The sequence below is a fragment of the Mastigoproctus giganteus genome, chromosome 8 (assembly GCF_048544385.1).
Source record: "Mastigoproctus giganteus isolate SK-2022 chromosome 8, ASM4854438v1, whole genome shotgun sequence".
Classification (NCBI taxonomy): Eukaryota; Metazoa; Arthropoda; class Arachnida; order Uropygi; family Thelyphonidae; genus Mastigoproctus; species Mastigoproctus giganteus.
In genome coordinates, this window is record NC_143582.1 from 43,114,509 (window position 1) to 43,126,890 (window position 12,382).

The 12,382-nt window shown below is 35.2% G+C and overlaps 1 protein-coding gene across 1 annotated transcript in view; it reads right to left on the bottom strand.

The window, feature by feature from the left end:
* LOC150081491 (uncharacterized) overlaps positions 1-12,169 on the bottom strand; it is a 47,512-nt gene extending 35,343 nt beyond the window's left edge. The window contains exons 1-3 of the mRNA XM_090379350.1: positions 12,155-12,169; positions 10,028-10,283; positions 717-861 (exon numbers count right to left, since the gene is read on the bottom strand). Of these exons, the coding sequence (XP_090235476.1) occupies positions 717-861; positions 10,028-10,264 (382 nt within the window). The 5' untranslated portion in view covers positions 10,265-10,283; positions 12,155-12,169. The remainder of the gene's footprint in view (positions 1-716; positions 862-10,027; positions 10,284-12,154) is intronic.
* Between the last annotated feature and the right edge of the window lie 213 nt (positions 12,170-12,382).

Consider the following 12,382-nt stretch of genomic DNA (forward strand, 5'->3'; position numbering starts at 1 on the left):
TATATTTGTTCTTCCACAACCATATTTTTTTGCTATTTCGGAAAACATTTCTGAACATGAAGTCTATATGATCAGAACAACTCAGAGGAACATTATGTTCTATGACAAAAGATGCAAATAAACATTTGGCACATAGACGTGAAATGCAACATTTATTTTTGCATTTCTTTCTATGCAATGCATGCTGTAATTATGCTTATATGATTGAAGATGTCGGATTACATTTCATTTTCTGTCACTTGAAAAAAAAAAAAATCATCTCTATATGCAGTACTCAAGGAAAAAGCGTTACTTTTTTTAGCTTTAACGTTAGATGAAATATCTTACTATATGCCTTCTAAAATTTTGTTATATTTTACTTTGGCATCTTACTGAAGGACATTGTTAATTAGTTCTGCATTACACAAGTACTATGAATTATTGCACATGCAGAGAGCAACACCATTGTGTGTTCCTATTTTGCAGTGCAGATTACCATAGCATACCTGATGGCCGATTCATTAATAAAAATAAGCAGAAATTTGCAAAATTTTTAAAAATGTGATACTCTTTTTTCACCAACTATATTACAATGGTGAGATGGGAATGAGTCAAACTGAGAAAAAAGATGGATTCTGTTGTAAATCTGGAGAGTTGGAAGCTAGGTACCAAATATGTTTATATTTTCATAAAATATAAAGGAGTCAATTATTAAAGAAGAAAAATGATTTACAAACCATTCAGTTCCTCCGGAAATAACTTTCTCTTACTTTTTGATTGAATTAGGTACTGTTTTGGAATTTGAAGGGATGGTGGTGATGATTCAATGTTGGCTAAAAATTCATCAGGGAGTTCTGTAGACTGGAAATCAATTTTTATTTTCTGAAACAAAGTAATAAAGTAAAATTATATGCAAAAAATCATTTGGAATTTTTTATATAATTAAAATTCATACATTAAAAACAAATAAGAAAAATACTTTCTCTCTTAAAAAGAGCACGTTCGTAGTATATAGCATTTAGGATATATAAATCCAGAATTCTTGTGGCCGCATAAGTACTGGAGTAACAAATAAAATCTTAATATAAAAATGACTAGCTGCTCAACTAAGCCTGCAGTAACTCGGTGTTTTCAACCAGGGGTTGCCGCAACACATTCCAGGGGTGCCACATAATTTGGGTTTAAGTTACTTAAACTTATTATTTTTTAAAATTTATATATTTATTTCATTATAAAAAGGTGTATGGTATCTTTTTAATTTTGTGATGATCTATAACTGATGTTTATTTAGTACCTCTATATAAAGAATAAAATTATTATATATGATTTGTATTATGAATTGTAATTTTGTTTATAGTTATATTATTATTACATATAACATATTTTTTATATTATATAACACACATGTATGGTGTGTGAAAATTGGACCTAACAGCCAGTAAATTGAGTAGGGGGTGCCACAAAATAATATAAATTACTTAGGGGCGCCGTTATTAAAAAAAAGTCAAAACCCACTGCAGTAACCTTTGATAAAAGTTTAGAAAGTCTTTGAATAAATTAGAATAACTATGGATTACAATTAACAAAGGCAACATATTTCAGTGTGCTACTTCCTGAATTCTCTCCTATAATTTAGAAATATATTTCTCAACTAGTGGTACATGTAACCAACCAGGAGATGGATACCACCAATTGGGAAAATAAGGTTTGTGGAGTGATGTAATGATAACTTACATACCAAGTGAGACAAATTTTTGGTGTTTGGTGTTGACAACTAAATGTTATAATAGTATTAGCAAGCAGCAACTTCTTGAGCTTTCAACTAACAATGTACTGTTATTGTTGTTATTGTTATTTGGTTTTTAGGAGCATTAGCAACTAAGGCCATATTGCTCTGGGATATGCGGTGGTCATTCCTGACCTTTCCGCATCCTCCATATTTGGCGGTGATGGGCTCGAACCCCGGTCTAATCAAGAAGCGTAAGCTACACATTGCTGCTCCTTCCAACATGGCTACGGAGGCGCCTACAATGTACTGAAGATGCAAGGTGACATAACGCGGCCCTGCAAAATAACTACCCCATTTGAATCAAACTATTTGTGTAAGGCAATTTTTTCTGCTATGATGTAATTAAAAACAAAATTTAAAAAATTGTATGTCTCCAATTTTTTTTTTGTTCTAATCCATAGGATCAGAAGAGAGCAGATTGAAATGTGTGTCCACAGCTATTCTAAATTTTGATAAACTTTTATCAAAAGTTATAGTAAATTTAGCTAAGCAATTGTTATTATTTCATTATAAAATTTTATTTATTTCTATGTAGAGAAACATTTTTTCGAAATTAAACACCTGCATGTTTAATATGTCTAATTAGTACATCTGAAACAGCATCAGCACCTCTTGGGGTTTATGGGCACACCAGCATGTGAAAGATGTATGTGAAGAAAAAATTGTAATTATCAGCCTCCAATCACAATTCATAAAACATGTGTAGCACGTATTTATTGCTATGGCACAACAAAGTCCTAAAAAATTCCCAAGAAAGTTATCAACAGGGAAAAATGTTATTGTTGTTATTTTGGTTTTTAGGAGCATTAGCAACTAATGCCATATTTCTACAGGGACATGCGGTGGTCATTCCCTGACCTTTCTGCATCCTCCGTATTTGGTGGTCACGGGCTCAAACCCTAGTCTAATCAAGAAATGTGTGCTAGACATTGCTGCTCCTACCCACCTGGCTACGGAGGTGCCCAGAAACAAATGCTAGGACAAGTGTCAAAGGCATACTGCATTAGGATCCCCTAGTTGTAGTAGTGGCATGTGATGCAAGAAAGCCAGTATATGAGCTTATGCAGCATCAGCCAAAAAAAAAAAAAAAAAAAAAATTACAAAACAAATCCGTCTAAATGTTTCTCCAGTTCCTCCGTTAAATTTATTTAACCTATCAACTTCCACAACGACAGATGGAAGTTTGTTCCAGCAATTAATCACTCACTGGCTAAAGGAAAATTTCAGCACATCTATTCTACATCTGTCTTTCCTTAATTTGAATTTATGCTCCCTTAGGTTTGTAATCTGAACAAGTGGAATAATCCCATCAAAATTAAGCATGCTCAACCCATTCAATGCCTTATACACCTCAATCAGATCACCTCACAGGTGCCTAGTCTCCAGCTGCTGCAATTTGCAGAACTTAAGCCTCTCTTGGTAAGAGGATCCCTTCATTCCCCTCACCAATCTTGTTGCCCTTCTCTGTACACGTTGAAGCAAATCTATATCTTCCTAAAATGAGGCCTCCAGACCTGTACGCAGTACTCAAGGCGTGGCCTGACCATTGCCTTATACAGAGGGACAATCACCTCCTTTTCCCTGTTAGCAAAATTCCTATATATCATTGACAAAACTTCATGACCTGCCCTATCAGCCTGTCTGCATTGCTCAGAAAACTTCATATCTGACTGCACAATTACTCCCAGGTCTTTTTCATTTTCTACTACCTGAAGTGTAGTACCACACAGTTGGTACGTTTCTCTGAGGTTACTACTACCCATATGCAGTTCTTTGTATTTGTCAAGGTTAAACTTCAGTTGCCACTTCTCGGTCCAATTTGCCCAAATTTTCTAGATCCTGTTGCAGTAGCACACTGCCATTACAACCCTTTATTAACAGGGTGTCATTAACAACCCTGTCAACCTTTGTATCATCTGCAAACTTCGACACTAAGCCTAATATACCTTCATCAATATCATTGATAAATATACAAAACAGTGGACCCAACACCAAACCCTGTGGGACTCCACTAATAACATTAGTCCACGAAGAGTAGCACCCATTGATTACCACCCTCTGTCTTCTCCCACTTAACCATCCTTTTATCCATTGTAGCAACTTACCCTTAATACCATTCTGCTCCAATTTGTACAGTAGTCTTCCATGTGCAACAGTGTCAAAAGTTTTCCTGAAATCCAAGTATATGATATCAAAATTATTTTTTGCATCCGGTTCCTTTGTAACCACATCATAGTAACCTATCAAATTTGTCAGACAAGACTTTCCCTTAACAAACCCATGCTGTGTCTGAATTATTGCTGCAGTCTTGTCTAGATGATCCTGCAATGCATCTTCGATCCCCCTTTGTGAATTAGGGATACATTTGCACATCTCCAGTCCATGGGGACCTCCCCTGAGTCCAAGGATGCTCTCATAATTATGGCTAAGGGTTTGCTTACTTTCTTTGCCGCCTCCTTTAATATAACTGGATAGATCCCATCCACCCCGGGTGCCTGCCTTTCTAATGGTTTAACTTCAGCAATTTCTCCTCCACTTTGCTTTCAGTTATTACAAAATCATTAAGCACCCTGCTACAATTTGATAACCTTCTGCCATTTTCAAACCTTAAAAACTCCTCATGTGTGAATGTAGATGCAAAATACTCATTTAGTTTGTTTGCTATCTGAGCAGGATCATCAACAGTCGAACCATCGATATCAAGTGGACCAATCAGACTCATTCCCTTCCTTTTAGAGTTTATATAAGTAAAGAAATCATTGCTGTTTTTCTTAGCATCCTTTGCCAAAGATTTCTCGTAATCTGCCTTTGCCTGCCTAACCTCCTTTGTGACTTGATTACAGACTAGCTTATATCTGCCATAGGCTTCTGTGTCACCTGATAATTTATATGCATCCCATGAATTTTTCTTCTCTGTCACAAGTCTCATTAGTTCGTTTGACAACCATTTAGGCCTAAACCTTGAACAATATTTCTTAACAGGTACGAAACTTTTAGTAGCTTCCACGCTTAATTCCTTGAATGCTTCCTACGTAGAATTTGCTGTTGGTAACATCATCAGTTGATCCCACTGTACAGAATTTAAAAACTGTCTAAGACCCCTGTACTCACCTTTACGGAAGCAAAAACCCTTTCCTTTACCCCTGATAGTAATTATATCTTTAAGTAAATCCTACATCAGTACATTGTGATCACTGCCACCTAGCGGTTCCTTTATCTGCAAATTCTTAATACACGAATGATCACTGCTGATAATCACATCGAGTATTACTCTCACTGGTTGCCTCTCGAACATGCTGCTGCAGAAAACAATCATCCAATAAATCCATAAAAGTCTTACTAGTGTGCGAGTGACCAACGCACAAGTTCCAGTCCTGTCCCCATTGTCTTGACACCTACAGATTATGGAGATTTCACCATTGTCAAACCATCCTGCATACAATAATTATGTCAAGATATCATCACTCTTCAATTTAAATGTTCTATTCAAGAAACAATATTGCCATATATTTGCAGGGAAATTTAGAATGCCCGTTCAAAAATGGAAAATCTTGTATTGGCTGCAAGTCATGGTGCTTAATGTATTTTCTAATAATGATTCATATAATTTCTTATTAAATGTCTTACTTTGTAAAGGTGATAATGAAACCATTCTGAAAAAATTCAAAAGAAAAATTAAATGCAAATGAAAACATTAAGGCTTTAATTTTAAATAATACACTTATGCATCCTGCTAAAATTCTATCAAGTAATAATGGCAATATTAAGTGTCTTTTACATGTTACAGCTAGATCAATCATACTTAGCAGTAAATATTTGCATCAAAGAAAGTAACTGAGGAGGGCTTAGTTTTTTTTGGTGATCCTGGCAGTAAGAAAGTAAAAGAGGGGTAGAGACAGTGCCCAATATTAAAAATTATATAAAAAAGTGCTATTTACAACTGAGCTATAAATGGCAATTTTTGGTTGCAAAATGAAATGAAGTAAGGCAAAGTACAGCAGTGAGAGCATAGAAAAGATATTAAATGAAGACGATGTTCTTATTGATTTAAATGGAATCAACAGTGCATTACTGATTCCATCAACACATTTTGACATTCTTCAGAGAATGAAAATTTGATGCACGACACTGGTAAAAAGGATAATAACTTGGGAGATGCAAGGATATGGCTTAAAGAGGATGAAGATTGGGTGAACATCATATGAAGATGGAATAGCAACAGAATTTAAAAGGGGAAAATCTGTAGGTGAAGCAGAAGTGAAGAAAATGAAGAATAAAGTAAAAACTTAAATTACACAAAGGCAGGAGTTGCCTCAATACTTTTATTAAACTTGATAATTGTGATGAGGAATTGGAACAATATTACACCCAAGTGAAGAATGACATTAAGAAACAATATAATAAGATCTTTACTCAACAGAAAGTTTACAATTTCTTGAAAAAAAATACAATAAAATTAGAAAGAGACCATCTGATTAAATTTATAGTTATTAACATGTAATATATTAAATAAAAAATTGTTGTTTAAAAAATTGTATTATTCATGCTCTATTTGATTTTAACTCTGTATTCAATTTTGTTTTTAATATAAACATTTTTATAAAAAAGTGTCATTTTCTTTTCATTTTATTTGTACCCTTGATACCATCCAAATTAACATGCAATAGGATTGTGAATAAACTTGACAAATCCCTCCCATCAAATTATCATCCCACTGCTATTACTTTTACTTTAGAAAGAGAGATCAACTAACTGCCAACTCTTAAACTATCAAGAAACATTCCATTTGATCAACAATCGGCAGTATGGATTCCATCAGTGTCAATCCACTGGTGATATTCTGGCTTATATTACCTATCTAGGGACAAATTCAATGGAAACGTTTGCTGAAACTCAAACAGTTGCTCTTGACATTTCAAAGGCTTCTGATAATGTTTTTGGCACAAAAGCCTAAATAAGAATCCATCTTATGGTTTGTCAACTGTTTTTTGTAACTGGGTATTTCAGCTTTCATCCGGACCGCTCCCAGTGGATGATGGTAGATGGCTCTGTCTTTTAACTTCTCCACTAATGCTGGTGTTTCCCAGCTTTCAGTTCTTTCTTCTATTCTTTTCTTCTTGTATATTAATGACCTTCTTCCATTGACAAGAAATCCTATTGATAGTTTTGGTGATGATAGCACATTGCATTCCACTTTTCAGTTTGAGAAATGTTGTCCTGCTCTAACAGCTTCAACTTCTCGAATATCCACTACCAATTCTTTAAATGCTGATCGCCAGTGGGGCAAAGATAACTTAGTTGATTTCAATCCTTTTAAAACTCAGTCCTGTTTTATATCTCACAAAGGATTCTTCTGCTCTTATGCTTATCTTCAATGACACTGATTTCTAGACAAGATCACATATCTCTATTGGGGGTTACCCCAACTTCTAATCTCTCTCTTGGCATAAGCACATTACAAATATTGCTTCCTATGCATCTAAAAAACTTGGTCTTCTCTTTCACTATCAGCGTTACTTTTCTTCTAAACAGCTGTTCACTCTGTACAAATTGCAAATCCACCCTATCATGGAATATTGTTCCCGCATCTGGGGTGGTGTCCACAAAACCTCTCTCAGGCTTCTAGATTCCATTCAAAAGAGGGAAGTTAGGTTAATTATTGACTCATCTCTAACAGCTTCTCCCCATTCCCTGTCTCATAGATGTTTTGTTTCTGCTGCATGCCTTTTCTGTAGATACTTCCATGGGTACTGTTCTTCTGAATTGGCTTTTATGATTCAACCAGTCAACCTCCTTTTACCATCAAACTTAAACTCACAGAACCAACATTTCTTCTTCCTCGTTTATTCATTCATCCATCTTCTGTGTTCTGGAACAACCTCCCTTTATACATATTTCCTGAAAATTACAATCTGCAGAAGTTCAAGTCTAATGTCAACAAATATCTTCTTTCATCTTCTCAACCTCTAACCCATGCATGGTACTTCATACTATAGGTTCTAATAGCTCTCGTGTTTGGGGTTTTATAAAAAAAATATATATAGTAGTAGTAGTGGCATGTGATGCAAGAAAGCAAGTGTATGAGCTTATGCAACATCAGCCAAAAAAAAAAAAAAAAAAATCACACCATTCCCTCCAAATGCTTGTCCAGTTCCTCTTTAATTTATTCAACCTATCAACTTCCACAACGACAGATGGAAGTTTGTTCCAGCAATTACCCACCTGCTGGCTAAAGGCAAATTTGGTGGTAACCGGCTCGAACCCCGGTCTAATCAAGAAGCGTGTGCTACGCACTGCTGCTCCTTCCCACCTGGTTACGGAGATGCATCTGAACAAGTGGAAGGATCCCATCAGAATTCAGCGTGCTCAACCCATTCAAGGTCTTATACACCCAAATCAGATCACCGCGAAGTGCCTAGTCTCCAGCCACTGCAATTTGCAGAACTTAAGCCTCTCTTGGTAAGAGAATCCCTTCATTCCCCTCACCAATCTTGTTGCCCTTCTCTGTACACGCTCAAGTAAATCTACATACTTCCTAAAATGAGGCCTCCAAACCTGTACGCAGTAGTAGTACTCAAGGCTTGGCCTAACCATTGCCTTATACAGAGGGACAATCACCTCCTTCTCCCTGCTAGCAAAATTCCTATATATCATTGACAAAACCCCATGACCTGCCTTGGCAGCCTGTCTGCATTGCTCAGAAAACTTCATATCTGACTGCACAATTACTCCCGCGTCTTTTTCATTTTCTACCACCTTAAGTGTAGTACCACACAGTTGGTACGTTTCTCTCGGGTTACTTCTACCCATATGCAGTACTTTGCATTTGTCAAGGTTAAACTTCAGTTGCCACTTCTTAGCCCATCTGCCCAAATTATCTAGATCCTGTTGCAGTAGCACACTGCCATTACTGTCATTAACAACCCTGTCAACCTTTGTATCATCTGCAAACTTCGACATTAAGCCTGATATACCTTCATCAATATCATTGATAAATATACAAAACAACAGTGGCCCCAACACCGAACCCTGTGGGACTCCACTAATAACATTAGTCCATGAAGAGCAGCACCCATTGATTACCACCTTCTGTCTTCTCCCACTTAACTACAATGGATAAAAGGATGGTTAAGTGGGAGAAGACAGAAGGTGGTAATCAATGGGTGCTGCTCTTCATGGACTAATGTTATTAGTGGAGTCCCACGGGGTTCGGTGTTGGGTCCACTGTTGTTATTAATGGTATTAAGGGTAAGTTGGGTCCAACTTACCCTTAATACCATTCTGCTCCACTTTGTACAATAGTCTTTCATGCGCAACAATGTCAAAAGCTTTCCTGAAATCCATATATATGATATCAAAATTATTTTTTGCATCCAGTTCCTTTGTAACGACATCATAATATCCTATCAAATTTGTAAGACAAGACTTTCCCTTAACAAACCCATGCTGTGTCTGAATTATTGCTGCAGTCTTGTCTAGATGATCCTGCAATGCATCTTTAACCAGTGACTCCATTATTTTACCCGGAACAGAATTTAAACTAACTGGTCTGTAATTACTTGTGTCACCATTCGATCCCCCTTTGTGAATTGGGGATACATTTGCACATCTCCAGTCCGTGGGAACCTCCCCTGAGTCCAAGGATGCTCTCATAATTATGACTAAGGGTTTGCTCAGTTGCTTTGCTGCCTTCTTTAATATAACTGGATAGATCCCATCCACCTCAAGTGCTTTTCTTATGTTTAACTTCAACAATTTCTCCTCCACTTTGCTCTCAGTTATTACAAAATCATTAAGTATCCTGCTACAATTTGATAACCTTCTGCCATTTTCAAACCTTAATTCCTCATGTGTGAATGTAGTTGCAAATATATATTGACTAATATATATACATATATTAGTCAATTTTATTATATGGTATCCTATCTTTAGGAAATTAGTTTATCCCAATTAACCGGAATCGACTGTATATAAACTGATGCATACTCAAACTCTGCAAAATCTAGTCATCACCATTACTGAAATTATTAGTTATCACTATTCTTATACCTTTATAAACGATTTAACCAATTTGCAATCTGCCAAAAGGCAGGATTTATATATACAAGAAAAGTTCTAAACTTCTGCTGAAAGGATGCATGTACAATGAAAGTGACAGATACAGCAGCCTCACATATTCCAACCATGTACTAATCACAACTTGTTCTTGAATCACTGTATATGAATTAGCAGATAAAAGTTAAGCAATAAAATTTTTACCTTGTCAATTTTCTGTTGCACATTTCGATTATGCACCTCTGTTCGCCACTGTTTTTTGTGTTCTTTAATTTGTCTTAACTGTTCTGAAACTGTCTTAAGGGATTTCATAATCTCATCCCGTCCTGAGGAAAATGAAATTACTTCTGGTTCAGAATCAGTATCTTCATCTACAGACAAAACAGTTGTTTCCTTTTGGCCATCTTCTCCACTGTGAATATTTCTTGATAAAGTGGTCATTGTTCACAAGTAGTTAAAACTATAGAAAATTTAAAATAATATATTAGCAGGCAGTTTATCAGTTGATTAGCAACAGTATGTAGAAATACATATAAATACATTTAAGTAATAATAGCCTTTGCAATTAAGAAATAAAACTTTGGATTAAAAAATATGAGTAAATTATAGAATTCATAAGTTGTCAATCAATAAAAATATTTCTTAAAAAAAAAAAAAAAAAAAAAGACGACTTTGAATGAAACTGAAAAATCAAACATTCATGTCTATACAAATTATATCTAATAATCATATTACGTTTATTTTGCTCTTTAATCTTTCTATGGAAAACCACAATATTTGCAATCTGCCCAAAAGGCTGGATCTACACATACAAAGGAATTTGTACATATAGCAACCTTTTGGGCAGATAACTGAGAGCAAAGTGGAGGATAAATTATTGAAGTTAAACATAAGAAAGGCACCTGTGGTGGATGGGATCTATCTGGTTATATTAAAGGAGGCAGCAAAGGAAGTAAGCAAACCTTAACCATAATTTTGAGAACATCTTTGGACTTAGGGGAGATTCTCATGGTTTGGAGATGTGCAAATGTATCCCAAATTCACAAAGGGAGATCAAAGAGTGACATAAATAATTACAGACCTGTTAGTTTAACTTCTGTTGGGGGGGGGGGAAATAATGCAGTCACTGGTTAAAGAAGCATTCCAAAATCATCTAGACAAGACTGCAGTTATAATTCAGACACAGCATGGGTTTGTTAAGGGGTAGTCTTGTCTGACCAATTTGATCGGATACTAGGATGTGGTCGCAAAGAAAATGAATGCAAAAAATAATTTTTATATCATATACTTAGATTTCAGGAAAGCTTTCGATACTGTTGCACATGGAAAACTACTGCAAAAATGGGAGCAGTATGGCATTAATGGCAAGTTGCTACTATGGATAAAGGGATGGTTTGGTGTGAGAAGAGAGTGGTAATCAATGGACACTACTCTTTATGGACTAATATTATTAATGGAGTCCCCCAGGGTTCGGTGTTGGGCCCATTGTTGTTTTCTATATATATATATATATATATATATATATATATATATATATAATTATTCTTTTGTATTATGATGGTTCAATTCGCATTTTATTTTTAATATTCTATTATAGTAGTTTTATTTAATTTCTTTCTAGCTTTTTCTGTTGTCCCAGTAGCTGTTTTAGCAATGCATGGGTACGAACAGAGTACTTATTATTATTCTTTTGTATTATCATTCTACTGTGGTTTAACTCTTATTTGTTCATCATTAATGTCATTGTTTTTCGCCATGATGGCTAATTAAACATTGTCCGTGCCGGTGTTTTTTACCTAAAGATATTATAGTTAATACATTACTGGTCTTTAAGCTAGCCTATTCTCGGTTATCTTAATTACCCGTGGCCTATACATTTAGGATTTTGCAACTTGTTGCGTATTGCTAAAGAAAATTCCATAACACTTATTGATGAAAAACTGTAGCAATAGTCAAATTATCAATACTATTTTATAACTATATAATATAATTTATACATTTTTATACATTTTTGTATTACATCACATGGACGTCAATCCCCTACTTCATCGGGGGCTTTGAGTGGATTGACGGCCCATTCGATGTAATGCATTATTTACTTACCCGTTTCTGTTTGCTTCTATCACAGCTTTGCTATTTAATTAATTCTAAATTCCAAGGTACTTTTGAATTTTTTGGACTTACGTTTATCTATTTTCTTCTTAATTGTTGTTAGTTAATTCGTATTATTTATTATGAATTAAATTAATTCTTTATAATCTCTACAGCAACTGTGATAGAATACACAAAGCCCTACGGGTAAGTTTTTTGTATTGCATTACTATTACTTACTTGATGTGTTCCAGTGGAGGTCGAAGAGTTGAAAAGGGAGAGTTTCCCGCCTTTAACTTGTTTTAAAACAAGTTAAAGCGGGAGTATAGTAGTGTAGTAGTCTAAACAGTTCATTACACGTTAAACTATTATTTTTTTTTAGAAATTTCTTTGCTAATTCCAATTTTTTTCTAATGACAAATTAAACAGGTTATCGCCTAGCTGTATCGCCTATTCCTTCGAACACAA